The 16495-nt window shown below is 47.9% G+C and overlaps 2 protein-coding genes across 5 annotated transcripts in view; one reads left to right on the forward strand and one right to left on the reverse strand.

Moving 5' to 3' along the window:
• Nucleotides 1-16495, reverse strand: part of LOC308569663 (GTPase IMAP family member 7-like) — a 162793-nt gene that overhangs the window by 22841 nt on the left and 123457 nt on the right. Inside the window, exon 2 of one of the 4 annotated variants that reach the window (XM_081163858.1) lies at nt 184-203. The exons of 2 other annotated variants lie outside the window; for them this stretch is intronic. The gene's annotated coding sequence lies outside the window, so the exon portion shown is untranslated. Of the gene's footprint in view, nt 1-183; nt 264-16495 lie in introns of those variants that run through there. One more of the 4 variants, XM_081163861.1, reaches the window with a different exon arrangement.
• Nucleotides 307-10421, forward strand: LOC308569578 (GTPase IMAP family member 8-like). The gene is made up of 5 exons (XM_081163678.1): nt 307-623; nt 1977-2019; nt 2480-3205; nt 4689-5461; nt 10278-10421. Exons 1-5 carry the CDS (start codon nt 405-407, stop codon nt 10383-10385), a joined length of 1869 nt encoding a protein of 622 aa, XP_081019804.1. The 5' UTR covers nt 307-404; the 3' UTR covers nt 10386-10421.

The raw sequence follows: 16495 nt of genomic DNA on the forward strand, positions 1-16495 counted from the left end.
TTAATCAAAAGGAAACGATTCATGATTATACACGCAAGCCAAAGTTTTGCTTCCGAGAGCTCTAACCCAGCCTCTAGCAACAGGTCAAACAAAGCGGACCTTGAACATCTCTGAGGCAGGTTGAGATACAGAAGACTTAAAGTCAGACCTTGTGGCTGCTGCTCCCTGTTCCCAAATACCAACCTGTGGTCCGTCTGAGGTGCGGGTCTCCCTCCGTGTGGTCCTTCTGAGGTGTGGGTCTCCTCCTCCTCCTCCTCCTCCTCCTCCTCCTCCTCCTCCTCCTCCTCCTCTTCCTGCTGCTCTTGGGTGCTTCTCCCAGAACTTCAGGAGACCAAATGCAGCTCCTCTTAAATTGTCCTCCCAGAGGGCAGTTTTGTCCTCTCTTGTAGCCAATAGAAACAGAAATGCAATTCCGGGAAGCTGTTTTGGCTTCTCAGAACATGATCTGGCTGCTAGCCATGAATGCTTTTGGGGTGGGTGTGTGGAGCTCATCCCTGCCATCTCCATTTTATTCAGCTCAGAACAGAGTCTGCCATCGACAGAGAGGGAGAGAAGAAACTGCAGAGCAGAGGGACCATCGGACACGAGAGTCTTCTTCAAGCTCCAGAGGCGTCACAAAGAAGGTACCGTTTCCTTTCTTGGCTTAGGGGGCTCCTATTTGGAGACTTCCCTGGCTTTTTCCTGGCCCATATAGGACCAGTCTGGATAGTTAGACTTGGTGAAGACTTGACATTTTTATCCCCAAAAAAGTTTTTGATTGAGTTTCCACTGAAATGAGGCTGCATTTTAATGTTTTAATGTTGTGTTTTAATCTTGTTTTTTAAGCTGTATTTCAATCAATTGTTTTTATATTTGGTGTTAGACACCCTGAGCCCGGTCTTGGCTGGGGAAGGCGGGGTATAATTATTATTATTATTATTATTATTATTATTATTATTAGGAACATCTGAAGCTCCTTTTGCAAGGAGATGTCACCTGGCTCAGCCATGCCCCACCTGGAGATGCCAGCGGTTGAATCCGAGACCATCTCTATGCAAACCAGATGCTCAGCTGCTGAGCTGTGCCCCCTGCCCCAATTCACATGGAGGAAATAGGAAGCTGTTTTGTACTGAACTAGACTGACTGGTCCATTTAGATTAGTACTGTCCACACTGACAGACAGTAGCATCTCCAGGGCTTCTGAGTGGGGAGGTTCCGGGGGGGGACGGACGGACCTGAAATGGTGACATTCAGCAGCAGCAGAAGGAAGCAAGTGGGAGAGAGTCTGCTGACTGGAGGTTGGGAAGGGGGAGAGGCTCTGGAGGTGGTTGGCATCAGCCCCCTCCCCACTGAAAAGCAGCTGCCTTTAATAGGTGGTCATATCTCTGGAGGGTATTTTCATCAGGACAGACCATCATCCTGAGTGGCTGCAGCTGTTCAGGGCCCTCCCCAAACCAGTCCACCTGCCTGGGGGCTGCAGAAGGGAGGATATCAGGCCAGGATGCCAGGGACCCCCAAGGCAGAAGCAGGTATTGGGGGGGGGGAGATGCAGCTCTGGGTGGAGGAAGGGAATATCCGGGTGCTTTTTTTAACCATTTGAACACTGGTGAGGGCGAAGCAAGTATGCATGCAGTTGTAGAGGGTGGGAAGATTCCTGCAAGAGATTGTGAAGGGCAAAGTGTTAGGCATGTTTATTTATTAATGCTTATACACCTGTTGGTGATAAAAACCACACACTCTCAAAGCCATTTCCAAAAAGATAGAACAATGAAATTATCAATAGGAAAAATTAGCAAACCTAATTTAGGACCAATGCATGTAAAAAAGTGACCAGCTGCCTCCCTAGTAATTGAATCCCAAATCTGCAGGGGCAGAATATGGTGCTTTGAGGTTCTTTCAGGGTTGTGTTTACATCATAAGCTTCCTCTGGTGGTGGAGAGGAGTTTGGGCAAAGCAGGAGCTAATGAACTTCATTTTCTGGTTCTCTTCCAGCTCAGCAATCTGCCTGGACAATGGATGAACGGAGAGAAGAAGTTAGAGGTAAGTCCCTTCTCCTGACCCTCCTCTGAAAGAACCACGTGATGGGAATGGGGAAGGTTGGACCATTTGTGGGCCACAGTTGGAAGGGTGAGGTGACCCCAGGTGCTTGTTGCAGTGTATGGACCCTGGACGGTGGCAATTCAGGAGCGAATTCCCAGGTAAGCGGCAGGCCCACAAATCTGGAAATGAGCAGCAAACTCTCCCTTAAGGAACAAGACTTAGTGGTGCTGCAGGAAGAGTTGCTGACTTGGGTCTCCAAGGTGTGAGTGTGGCCAGGTCAATATATTGTTTTCATTCCTGGCTGACATGCCAGCTTAGGGTCTTTCTTGAGAATAAGAACCTGGGTGGTGTTTCTACGAGGTAATCTCTCAGTTGGGCTACTGCAACGTGCCATGAAACTGACATCCTTTTAAAACAGTTCAGTCCTGGATTCCTAGACATCTTCCTAATTTCTTTCCAGAGACCACCAAAGCACATGAGAGCAGAAACCTCAATGAAGATCTACGGATTGTTCTTGTTGGGAAGACGGGAGGAGGGAGAAGTGCCACAGGAAACACCATTTTGGGCGAAAAGAAGTTCGAGTCCAAATCTTCACCGAAGGCAGTGACCCAGACCTGCAGGAGAGAAGTCCGGGCAGAGAAATGGGAAGGAAAGCTAGTTGTCGTCGTTGACACTCCGGCCATTTTTGAGACCTGCCTTCCAGAGCAGCAGAATAATGCAGAGATCCAGAAGTGCCTCTCTCTGTGTGAGCCAGGACCCCACGCCCTGGTGTTTGTGACGCAGGTCGGCCGTTTTGCCGAGGAAGACACTGTGGCCGCCAAGAGGGTGGAGGAGGTCTTTGGCCCAGAGGCCACAAAGTACATGATTGTCTTGTTCATCCGCAAAGAAGACATAGGGAAAGAAAGCCTAGAGGAGTACATAGGGCTGTCTGGAAACAGAGCCCTGAAGGATTTGGTGGGGAAGTGCCAGGGCCGTTGCTGCGCTTTCAACAACAGAACAACAAGAGATGAGCAGGAGCCACAAGTGAAGGAGCTGCTGGTGAAAATCGAGCAGATGATGATAGACAACCAGAACAAGCCTTTCCTTGAGCTGTTTCCAAGAGGACCTACAAGAAGCGCAGCTGAAATGAAACCAGAGGAAGAAGCAATGGACACAGACAAAGGAGGACCAAATGAATTCCCTGAAGGTAGAGTCAAATTATGATTCTGAAGCAGTTAGAGACCTCCCTGGGTTAAGTTTCCCAAGGTAGCCCTTCCTTAAAGAGACCCACCAAATACCTGCTCTTCTTCTTTGTACAAGGAAGAGCCCAAAGGAGAGCAGAATCCTGCACCTAGAAGGGGGTGGCTCTGTAACTTGCAAACATTTTGCAAATTATGGAGATGGGTGCAAGAGTTTGCTTGCTTTATGCAATTCAGCACATGAGACCTATGCAGGCATTTGATTCACACATGCAAACCATGTGCCCAGCAACCCAATGGTTGGAAATTCTGGGTCATTGGGGCTCCTGGTTGTGGGGTGGCTTCTAATTGTGTTCGGCTGAATGTGCTTAGAAGCCCCTTCAGACCCTCTTTCATAATGTCCAGAGTGGAGTCAGTGCTAGCCAGGACACAGGCAGGTGGACATCTGTGTTCTTCCTCCTGGCTACATATGGGAGAATCTCTTAAGTTTTGACTTCTCTCTCCTCCTCACTTTCCCCCCAAATTAAGCACAGCTCTCCACATTTCAACATATACCCTAGTATATACGTTTTCCTACACCTTACTTGGCTGCTCTGACATGGAGAAATGTCAATTTCAATGGATGGTTGTTTTGGTTTGAATATTGTTTCAGAAAGTTTGAATGGGATCACCAGGGGAAAAGACTCCACAATCGCATCTTCACCACTGGGAAGCCCTGGCCACACCACGTCACTGCGGCACCCTGAGCCTCCCCAACCAACAGGACAGGAAGAAAGGAACTCCCTGCCAATCCCAGGAGGATCTGGGGCGACCGATGGAGGGAGAGAAGCTCCAAGGAACCCAGGTCAGTGTGGACTTGAAAGCCCTGGATAACACCTTAAATGGGGACCAGAAAGCCCTGAATGTTGTTTCAGTTGACACTGAGAGATTATCCACACTGATATTTTACCCACCACATTCCAGGCACACATCCATGATTTGAAACTCTGTGTTCGAGAATGTTTGTTTGTTTGTTTTTTTGCTGTGAGGTTTCCCCACAACAACTGACTGTCTAAAGCTGAATCAAAGCAAATGCCATAGAATCATAGAATTGGAAGGGAGCCCCATTGCCATCTAGTCCAACCCCCGTCAATGCAGGAATCTCAGCTCAAGCATCCATGACAGACGGCCATCCAACCTCTGCTTAAAAACCTCCAAGGAAGGAGAGCCCCTCACCTCCCAAGGGAGACCCTTTCCACTGTCAAACAGCTCTTACTGTCAGAAAGTTCTTCCTGCTGTTTAGTTGGAAACTCCTTCCTTGTAACATGTAACGTCAATTCAGGTTTCCCAAGGATTGACATTTGCTCTGATTCATCTTTAAAGAGCAGGGTTTCTTGGGGAAACCAAGACCAGGTCATTGGACACAGAGCTATAACCTGAGGACTGTGCATGGGAAGCATGGAGGAAAGGGAAGTGTGATTAATATGAACATTCCTTATTCCTTCCCAACAGAGCCTGGGAACCTGAGTCTCTCCCAGAAGGATTCCGAACTGCGGGTTGTTCTTGTTGGGAAGTCTGGCGGAGGCAGAAGTGCCACAGGAAACACCCTTCTGGGGGAGAAGAAGACCTTTGAGTCCAAACTCTCCCCAAAGCCAGTGACCCAGACATGCAGCAGAGAAGTCCGGGCAGAGAAGTGGAAGGGGAAACAAGTCGTCATCATTGACACTCCGGCCATTTTTGATGCTCATCCTCAAACACAGCATGATATTCTGGAAGTCCAGAAGTGCCTCTCTCTCTGTGAGCCAGGTCCCCATGCCCTGGTGTTTGTGACGCAGGCCGGTCGTTTCACCGAGGAAGACACTGTGGCCGCCAAGAGGGTGGAGGAGGTCTTTGGCCCAGAGGCCACAAAGTACATGATTGTCTTGTTCACCCGCAAGGAAGACCTAGAGACAGAAAGGCTAGAGGAGTACATAGGGCTGTCTGGAAACAGAGTCCTGCAGGATTTGGTGAGAAAATGCAAGGGCCGTTGCTGCGCTTTCAACAACAGAGGGACGGGAGAGGAAAGGGCCAGCCAGGCGGAAGAGCTGCTGTCTCTGATTGAGAAGGTGGTTCAGGAGAACGGGGACCAGCCGTATCTCGAGCCGTGTCCGATGGAGATGTCACTGAGGTCAGATGGAAGGAATCCTGGGGAGACTTCAAAGCAGACAGCAGCAGGGGAACCAGTGGAGGATGAAATGAATGCTGGAGAAATCCCTGAAGGGCAGCAGAAGAAGAAATCAAAGAAGGTAGGGTACAAAGAATAAGAATGGGGCCGCTGTCTTTTCCATTTGCTGATGACTTACATGGTAGACAAATTCCAGCTTGGAAAAGGAGGATGGAACAGGGTTGTTTTTGAGGAGATTTCACCCCTCCCATACCCAAGAATCTCCTGACCATCTCCTGATGATCTCTGCTGACTCTCCACAGAGAAGAGGAGGCGTGTCCTGCCTATTTAATTATTCTGCCCAGCAACATATCTGTGTGTGTGAGAGAGAGTCAGTCAGTCAGTGTATCGGAGAGAGTGAGAGTGTTAGAGATCCTAGAGATAAGATTGCTGCTAAGAGCAGCTGCAGACTCTCAGTGTAGCATTGATTTATGCTTAGAATATTCAGCTCTGTATATAGTTTTGTACCATAGTTGTAGTTATAGAATAAAAGGAAGATATTTACAGAGCTGCTCTCTGAGTGGTTTATACTCTGCAAGACTCTGCAAAACTCTGCTGCGCAACGACTGAAGTATTGAGACAGTGAATCCGGTGCTCTCAGCTCTAAGCTGTGAGTCCACAGCACTGTGACCGTTTCCTGCGGGAAGAAGGTCTCTGGCGGTGCTACCCAGCTCGCCCAGCCCAGTTGGGGTTGAGGTACATGAGTCCAGTTGGCGCACTGGCTCTAGGGCGATGCTGACATCGGTTATGGGCCCAGTCGTTGTTGCAGTCGTCTGACCTGGCGTTGTTCCAGTCATCCCAGGCGTCCCAGGCGTCCCAGTCGCCAGAGGTTTCTGTTGCTGTTTGCTGGACGGTGGAACGGACGCTGCATGCTGGACTGATTTGCGGTGCCCAGAAGCAGAGCTGTTTTGGAGCAGAGTATTCAAGCTGCCGCTGTTGCTGTTGCTGCTGCTTGATTTATGGAGGTATGTTGCTGACTGCCAAAGGAAGAAGATAGCATCCCTGTTTGCCTGTTAATTGCGCTCTGAGTGGGAGAGAGAGTGGCTGAAGGAGTCAAGGCTTTTTCTGTGTTGCACGAGGGAAGTGTCTTGCTCTAAGTAATAGCAGACATGGCCTGTGCACATTCTGGCCAGATGGCTCTGTCCTTTCCCCTCCTCATGCCTGAAAACTATGGAGTTTGGCAAGTAAAGATGAAAGCGCTTTTACAGAGGGAAAAGCTATTTCACACGATAGAAGATGACCCTCCCGATGAGGATGATGATGATTGGGCTGAATGGCATGCTGCAGACATGAAAGCCCGAGGGACAATTGTTTTGAGTGTTTCAGACCACTTGCTGGTGAACTTAGAGGGTCAAGAGACTGCACAAGCTGTTTGGCATAAGTTGAGAGACATGCATCTGAGGCAGAATGCTGGTTCCAGTGTGATTTTCTTTAAGAAGCTGTGCAGGCTGCAGTTGGAGAAAGGTGGTGATTTGCCTAGCCATCTATCTCAATTAAAGCGTCTCAGACAGGACCTTGTTCAGCGAGACCTGGCTATTTCAGAGGCTGTGTTTGCAATGCTGATGATCAATAGCCTAGATGAGTCTTATGATGGAGTGGCTGCCCAGATTTCCACAATGCCTTCTGACCGGCTAACAGAAGATTATGTGTCTTGCGTGCTTCTGAATGAGTGGGATCGCAGACAGGCTGTTAGAGAAAGCCGGGAAAACTGTGCTGTTAAAAATGTGCTTGAAAATGTGCCTGAGTCTTCAGCAGGGGAAAGTGAAAGTGAAACTGCTGCTGTTAAAGCTTTGAAATTGAAGCGGTGCTTTTCGTGTGGAGCACAAGGCCATTTGAGTTTCCAGTGCAAGAAGTCTTCAAAGAAGAAGGGAAACTTCAGAGGCAGAGGGGGAGGAGGAAGAAATCCCCAAGCACCTGCTACTTCAAAGGCCTTGATCTCTCGCTGTTCCAGTCAACGTGGGCGGAGTTTCTTCGTGGTCGACTCTGGCTGTTCAAACCACGTGGCCAAAGATAAGAATCTCTTTGTTCAGCTTGAGAAGCAAGAGAAAGAAATTCATCAAGCAGATGGGACAGTTCTCACAAGTGTGGCTCAGGGAACTGTGTTCTTAAAGAGCCTGAATGCAACTATTAAGAATGTCCTGTATGCACCTGATATTCAGGACAATTTATTGAGTGTTTCTCAGCTTGATCGTCAAAGGTTTAAGGTGGTGTTTGCTAAATCTCGCTGTGAAATTCTTAGAGATAGCAAGCTCATTTTGTATGCAAAATGTGTAAATGGATTGTACCAATTGCCTTTTGTTTCAGGTACAGGCACTGCAGAAGCAACTGAGAAAGAGTGTTGCAATTTGTCTGTAGATAAGAATGAGAAGTTGCATGACCAATGTATTCATTATTATCACCGTATTTATGCTCATCTGAATTTCCAGGCTGTGGCAAAAATGCCTGATATGGTTCAGGGTATGAGGTTGAAAGAATGTCCCTACCACATGAAATGTGTTTCTTGTGCAGAGAGTAAGGCAAGGCAAGCTCCCAAAGGTACAGAGTCTGGGAGAGAGGCCAAGAAACCATATGAAGTCATTCATGCAGACTTAGTGGGGCCTCTAGCGCTCTCTAGAGGCAATTCAAGGTTTTTCATGGTTCTGATAGACTCCTATTCGGAATATGTCTGGGTCTATGTGCTGCAGAAAAAGTCTGAAGCCTTTACCAAGTTTCGTCAGTTTTGTAAATGGCTCAGAAATGTACATAATGAGAATGTACGTTTTCTTTTCACAGACAAGGGTGGAGAGTTTTGTTCAGAAGAGTTTGAGAGTTTTATCTCTGAACAGGGCATTGAGCATAGGACCGCCACGCCCAGATCACCCTGGCAGAATGGTTTATGTGAGAGAGTAAACCACACCCTGCAGCAAGGAATCAGAACACTGTTACATGATTCGGGGCTGCCCAATCCCTATTGGGCTGAAGCTCTTTCGTTTTTCTGTCACGTGTATAACAGGAGGTACCAGTCTAGTGTAAATTGCACCCCATATGAGATGCTTCACGGAAGAAAGCCATGTGTAAAGCATTTTAAAATTTTTGGTTCGAAGGTTTGGGTGCACACCTCGCAGCGTGACAAACTGAGCAAGCCTGGAGAACATGGTATTTTCCTAGGTTATGAGAAAGGGTCTTATCGTGTTCTGATCACAGACACGAAAACCATAAGGCTGACCAGGAGTATTGATGACAATCCACAATGGGACAGAGTTGGTGTTTTTCAGTGCCATCCCATTTGTGATGATGGTGCAAAAGGGGCAAAGAAAGTTAAGAGGGAGGCAAGTGTTGTTGGTGGTGATAATCCTGATGCCAATGTAGTTCCAGATGATGGCACAGATTATCAGAGCCCAAAAGCCTCAGGTGAGTCTGACGCTGACTCAGACTTAGCAGCTTCATATACTTTAGCTCCCCATTCTCCTAAAGAGGAGGAAGCACCAGAACAAGAGAATCAAAGAGTTTTGCGCAGATCCGAGAGAACAACCAAGGGTGTACCACCGAAAAGGTTTTCTGAAGAGTTTGCAAAGACTGCGGTCACGAGCAACTCTGGTGGGGTTTTTAAACAAGGCATGAAGTGTGCTGAGAGTAGTAGCACAAAACGCTGCATTTATTTCCTTACCTGATATTTGAAGGAAAGCGTGTATTTCAGTTCTGAAAATGGTTTGTTCAAATCTGCCTAATTAGAAATGTCAATTTGTATCTGAGAGGAAGAAATGTGTGTGAATATTTTTCCAGAAGCTGCTTATTCAATGGTATTGTAAAAGTGTGTTATATACCGGGAAGAGAGATACCTGCAAATATGTTAACCAAGGTTGTAAGCAGAGAACAACTTTTGGAGTATGTGTGTAAATTGCAGTTATGTTAAAGATTCTTGAAATGGTCGGATGAAATGGGGGAGGATGAGGAGATTTCACCCCTCCCATACCCAAGAATCTCCTGACCATCTCCTGATGATCTCTGCTGACTCTCCACAGAGAAGAGGAGGCGTGTCCTGCCTATTTAATTATTCTGCCCAGCAACATATCTGTGTGTGTGAGAGAGAGTCAGTCAGTCAGTGTATCGGAGAGAGTGAGAGTGTTAGAGATCCTAGAGATTAGATTGCTGCTAAGAGCAGCTGCAGACTCTCAGTATAGCATTGCTTTATGCTCAGAATACTTAGCTCTGTATATAGTTTTGTACCATAGTTGTAGTTATAGAATAAAAGGAAGATATTTACAGAGCTGCTCTCCGAGTGGTTTATACTCTGCAAGACTCTGCAAAACTCTGCTGCGCAACGACTGAAGTATTGAGACAGTGAATCCGGTGCTCTCAGCTCTAAGCTGTGAGTCCACAGCACTGTGACCGTTTCCTGCAGGAAGAAGGTCTCTGGCGGTGCTACCCAGCTCGCCCAGCCCAGTCGGGGTTGAGGTACATGAGTCCAGTTGGCGCACTGGCTCTAGGGCGATGCTGACAGTTTTTGGTTGCTCCAGAGGGTAAGAGCTGAACAAGCAGCTCAAAAGTACAAGGAAAAATGGAAAGCATTAGGAAGAACTTCATGTTCCTGGGAAAGAATTTATTAATTTAGTGCATTTATATCCCATCTTTTCTTCCAAGTTCAAGGTGGCACACATGGTTCTCCCCCCTCATTTAACCCCCCCCAAATGCTATTTCATTAGAGGTTTTTAAGCAGAGGCGGCGGGGGGGGGGGCTCCCTATTGAGAGACCGCAGAAGTGTTGGGCTAGATGACGTCTGAGGTTCCTTCCATGAGCTTAAGGGGGGAAAGGTAAATTCTTGCTTATTTAAGAACTCCCCCCTCCTTCTTCCCCTTGACATCTTTCCCCCTTTCTCTTGACTCCACACCAATCACTTACCCCGGGTTTGTTTCCAACAGGCGTCGACTTCTGCCCTGAGCTCCCTTTTTTCGTGCTGTGTCCCAAAAAACAGAGCAGCTTCCAAAGAAGACAGAGGAGGACCAGGAAGATCTCATCCTCCAATGTAAACGGAAGCAGTATCATCAATAAACACAGCAGGATAATTTGCGTTCTCCCATCATTATTGCACGTCCTCCGTGTGGCACTATTTCACGACCTTCATTCCCCTTTCCCTTCTCAACCTCCTAAAGCCTAAAGTGTGTTTCACATTTTGGATCCAGGGAATTCTGTGGCTTATCCACACTTCGTCTTGTTTTGCTGCCTCTCCACAGGAAACCCTCTCCTTGGCGCTCAGTTGGAGCAAACGTCAATCGTCTTTCCCAGGAATTGATGTTTGCTCTGATTTGGAGCAGAAGAGGGGGTGTTCCATGGAGAGGAGTGTGAAAAGGGGGGAAACCACTCAGACTGGTGTTTTCTAGGGACGGGATTGAGGAAGGGTGGACAAGCCAGTGTGCGGTAAATAAATCAAGAATCCTGTTTTAAAGTCATCCATGTTGGTGGCCATCAATATAAGCTTATTGTTCATATGTTGAATTAGATATATATGGGGGCACCAACATCTTTTAAATGCTTGGAGCCTCTAAAACCCTCTCAGGCCCTGGCAGTGGGCATGGGGAGTTCAGTGGCTGTGTGTGTTCACCAGGGGAAGGTGTCGAGGGCACAATTGTGCCCCTGGGAAACATACTGGCAGCTGCTGGTCTATGAGGCCAGGCTCCAAGGCAGCTGGAACATCCTTTTCTTCCCTTCCTGAGATCACTTAGCTCTTTCTGCCTCAGCAACCGGACACCTGGTATCTGTTGCACACCTGATGCTTCTCATTTCCTTTCCCCCTCCCCTCTCAATAAGTTGACATGACTCCTACTTTCTCCTGCTTCCTCTCATTGGTAACAAACACACAGCAGATTGGGGGGGGGGAGGCGAGTGTCTTCTGCACCCTCCTTTTGAGTCTGCAGAACCATCCGCTTCTAAGACTTGCCCTTTGGAAACAAAACAAACTCTTACAATGTTTTATTTATTGTAAAAAGGAAGGTCTGTGCTATTTTGCAACCACTTGGAAATTACCCCAGGGGATGAGGGGTGAACTGAAGTTGGGTCTTTCAGTAAGACGTCCATGCTCACTTTGGGGGGGGGCTGGGGAAATGGCCCCTTTCCAGGCACGAGCTGCCCACCCACAATGCATTTTGCGTGTGCCAGAAGAGGGCCGAATTGAGGTTTGATGAGGCCCTCAGCTCCTGAAGGTAATGGGACCCTTTCTATGTCCAGCTGTCCTTTGTCAACAACAAATGGTCACTGTTTTTTGTGTTGAATATATGCTATATGGTAATTTACGGACCTCATAGGTATCTAAAGCCATTTGCACATCACAAAATACGTGGGGGGTTTTCAAAGTAATTGTTGAACTGAAATACAATTAAGAAGTATATTAATAGTAAAATACAATTAAGAAGTATATTAATAGTGAAATAATTATTAAGCTCTAACTTAAAATGATTTATTCATAATGAACTTAATAATGCAAACACATTGGCATTTGGCAATAACAAACGTTCCTTTAGAAACACAATTTACAAAGACTCATCATAAAGTCTCCAGAAACTTGCTATAACATGAAATAATAATAGGTGTAAATATATGATGCAAACTACTAATATTTATAAATAGCAGAATGTAAGCACCCTATATATAGAAAGGAGCAAACCAGGGATATTTGAGGGAGCAGGCGGGGCCCAAGACTTACATCAGAGGAGCCTGCACAACACAAAACGCTGTTGCTGTATGTAGGTTTTATTTTATTTGCTTTTTATCTTATATTTTGGAAATGTGCATCCAGGGGTTTTTTCCCTTTAAGTTTTTGCCCCCCCTCCCCCCCAGAGAGTGGGGCCCTGAGCTATGGCTTGTTGAGCTTATACCTCGATCCGGCCCTGTGCCACAATCTCTCAGCCTTGGAGGTGGATGGACGCGGAGCTCAGCATCCCACGATCGCGCCTCCTTTGGTTCCCAGACGCCCTTCAGGAGGGCGGGGAGAGCGGCGGCTTCCTGGAAGCTCAGCTGAGCGCGCATCTCCCTCCTGATTCCCTGGCCAGAGGTGAGACCCGGGGAGACCGGGCGTGGGGAGCGCCTTGCGCTGTCCCCGTTCAGCTTGCAAGAGGGAAGGGGGATCGGGGCCCATGGGCGATGCCAAGTCCATCCCTCCGAGGTCCCTCCTCCTGGCACGAAGCCTGCCCAGGGCAGCAGGAGTCCTCACGCCCAGCCCGCGCTGTCCTCTTGTGCGAGTCTCCCCGCGTGATGCGCGAGGTCCGGGAGACAAAGCGGGGATTGTGGGGGCTGGAGAGCCGCTGCCGAGCCCCCCTGCGCCCCTCCGCGCCCGCCCAGCTGGGGCGCAAAAGCTCCGCCCGGGTGGATGGAAACGAGACCGAAAGTGCCCTCGCTGTTGCGCCCCGCGTTTGCGTCTGCCTCCCGCGGCCCGGAAAGGAATTGTGTGTCGCTCAGTTTCTCCTTCGTTTCTTTTTTGGGCTCCAAAACTTCGGGGGTAAGATTCCGGGACGCTGCTCCCGAGGAAGCCCATAGAGGTTGCTCCGCTCCCATATTTGGGAGTTGAGATCTACGGATGGTTCATTCTTCTTGCTGTGCAATGCCAGAAGATTAGTGTGCATAAATCAAGTTGGTTTATGTCGCTGGAGCGCCCTGGAGAAGAAGGGGATCCCTTTTCCAGAGCAATGCTCACCGGAGGATGCTTGGAGATCCGGGGGCTGCAGATAGCCCAGAGCGCTCTCCAACAAAAGATTCCCTACATGCCTCTTCTGTTTCCTCATTTCCTGGGTCTCCCTTAGTAAGATATTTCCTTATTCCTCCTTCTGTGTTGTTTTTTGAAGGTGGTGACACAGTAATGCAAAGGAATCTCGTCAGGGGTCCAAAGGATGCTCTGACTAATCCCACTTGCAGGAGGGAAGGGAGGATGGCATGAAACTCTGGCCATTTCCAAGGTTCAGGGATTTTATTTATTATTACTCTGTTTGCACAATTCATCTCTCTCTCTCTCTCTCTCTCTCACACACACACACACACACACACACCCCTTCAACCCACCAGGCCTCATTTGTAAGTAAAGATATATTGAGGTGTTTGGTGCTTCCCCGCCTGGACTCAAATGGCTGTTTAACTACCTGCTTAGCTACCGGTTTTCTACGCAGTGGTCATCCTTGGTTAAAAACAAAAACAAAAAACCCCCTCCTTGACCCTCATTTTTCCTTCTGATGAACAAGTGGGGGCTTTATACAGCCCCCGCTTGAAACAGTCAAAACTACTGCAGCAAAACTTAACAGTATTTTACAAACTTGGGAGGTGGGTGATCCATTTTTAGTCAGTTTTATTCTGTCAAGACTGTGTGCTCCTGAAATGAAGCCTGAATCTCCCCGTCTTTGTTGTGTAATGGATAGAATAGAATAGGGTTTGGATATAAATGCAATAAGGGACGCGAGTGGCGCTGTGGGTTAAACCACTGAGCCTAGAACTTGCAGATCAGAAGGTCAGCAGTTCGAAACCCCGTGATGGGGTGAGCTCCCATTGCTCGGTCCCTGCTCCTGCCAACCTAGCAGTTTGAAAGCACGTCAAAGTGCAAGTAGATAAATAGGTACTGCTCTGGCGGGAAGGTAAATGGCATTTCCGTGCGCTGCTCTGGTTCGCCAGAAGTGGCTTAGTCCTGCTGGCCACATGACCCGGAAGCTGTACACCAGCTCCCTCGGCCAATAAAGTGAGATGAGCGCCGCAACCCCAGAGTCGGCCACGACTGGACATAATGGTCAGGGTCCCTTTACCTCTATAAATGCAATAAGAGCAAAGCCTGTTTGCTGCTCTGCTTGTTCTCTGTGTGTGGAAGGGACCTTCTCGGCACAGGAAGCTGAGAAACTGCAAGGGAGAGGGCGTTCCTTGGGGGAATTTATTGTCCCAAATTCATGGTGGAAATTCACTCATACTGTTTTGTGAAAATTCAGAATAAATTGTTGAATTTGGATCCTTCTTGGCTTCTCAATTTTTATTCACCTCAATTCCAGGAAGTGAGTTGAAAGAAATGACCACAAGGAAGCCATCTCTGGAGTTCAAAATCAGCAGAGAGAGGACTCAGCTTGCACTTCTCACAACGCGTTCCTTTTTGCTATTTTATGCCAAGCCACATGAAAAAGGCAATGATTTGGAAAATTATGAAGAATAACTGGCAAATGATGAAAAGTGGCAAATTTTTAACATAGTAAAAGCACAGCGCTAACAATACCTTATATGGAAATGTTTGCAATACAACTACTAGGAGCATTGTATGGAAGCAATAGGAAACTGTTTGCATTAGCAAAGCAAAGGTAAAGGGGTATGTCTTCAGGATTAGGCAGGAATCCTTCAACGCAGCTGATTTGCAGAGGTCATTGCCTCTCAACCCTAGAACACAATGTTGCTTTGCTGATCAAAATGAGAAAAACCTTGTGCGCCACCTCTGTCTCCTTGAGGGAAGGGCAGTAACAAGGGTAAACTTTTTTTAAAAATGAACTAAATGTTTTTTTGCCTCTCTGTACCTATTGACAAATACTTATTTCCTGACCTCCCCCACAGCATCATATATTCTCATAATGTAATTGAGCTCAGGTGGTTCTGGAGGTAAGTGATGGTGAAGCCACTCTTTCCCTCTTCCTCGCGTGCAGAACGTTGCACAAAATGCCCAGACGATCATCATCCAAACAAGGACAGAGATCAAGGTGTCCCCAAATTTATCACCTTCCTGGCTTATGGAAAACATTTGGGGATCACCTTAGCTCCCATTGTCCTCTTTTTGTCTTTAACAGCAGGGAGTGTGTTGGATCTCAACGTGGTATGTGTCCAACCAGATTTGGTGTCCACCTTTCAATAGGCTAGGATTTTGTGCTGCTCCATATCCCCAAAGCAGCCATTTTGTAACTGGCAGGGGCACCAGCTCCTGGGGGCAGAGACCTTTTGTCCCCCTCCCCCATATTATGGGTGGTATGGACACCCTGCTAACATTCAGAAAGCATGGAGGCGGAGTGTGGAGCCAACGGTGGCCTAGCTCCGGCCTCTGGCTCCTCCTCCTCCTGCTGTGGAAGGGAAGGAGGTTCAGAACAGCCTCCTGTCAGTGGTGGCCCTGGGAGGAGGAGAGGCAGAGTCACTGACCACTGAAGCCACACAGCTGCTGCATTCAGCTCTGCCCCCAGCTCCTCCTGACGTCGTGCTGTCGCACACATGACGTTGGCCCCTCCAGTCGCTTTCACAAGCTGGCGTCTCTGGTGACCAGCACCCACAGCACTTTCTCAGAAGTGTTCCCAGTGGTCCAAACCGTTGGGTGACCCCTGGTCCACAGCATCTTCCTCATAGTTCCCACCTGAAACAAGAACCACAACATTAGTCGTTCATGTATTATTATCCTTCATGCTCCAAAAGGGAGGACTCCCAAGGAGAGGGGAGAGGAGGCTGAGGGCACGCTCCGCAAGGGAGGGTGTTTGAAAAAGGGTGAGGGGCTGCTGGCTCTGCAGGCAAGGGGTGGCATAACTGGGCTCCTGAGCCCCACAGGGGTGCCGCAGAATGAATGCAGTTTGTCAAGAGAACCATGGACCCCAAAAGGTTGAAAACCTCTGGCTTATGGGATTGTGACGGCTTGGGTCACTGGGTTGGGCAGAGCAGGCAGAAGGCACCAGGCGCTTGAATGACAAGGGGACCCAGAACTTGCCAAAGATCATTTTGAGCTAAAAATTTGGGGTGCATGTTTTTGTACATGTGTTTTGAGCTCTGGTGTGTTTTGAGCTCCAAAGTATGTGAGGAAAGGGATCGTATACAACACATTCAATAGATAAATGGAATGAAATAAAAGTTTAGCTCTAAGCTGCCTTAAGTCCCTGTCAAGGGAAAAGATAATAATTAATAATAATAATTTTATTATTTGTACCCCTCCCATCTGACTGGGTTGCCCCAGCCGCTCTGGGCGGCTCCTAGCATATACAAAAATATAATAAATTTCAAGCATGGATAACTTCCCTATACAGGGCTGCCTTCAGATGTCTTCTAAACATTGTATATTTACTTATCTCCTTGACATCGATAGGAAGGCATTCCACAGTACAGGTTGCCATATATTCCTATCAGCACCATGCTTGTTTGTCATCAGGAGACTTTAGAGAGGGGA

The sequence above is a fragment of the Podarcis bocagei genome, assembly GCF_964188305.1.
Source record: "Podarcis bocagei genome assembly, chromosome: 12".
Classification (NCBI taxonomy): domain Eukaryota; kingdom Metazoa; phylum Chordata; class Lepidosauria; order Squamata; family Lacertidae; genus Podarcis; species Podarcis bocagei.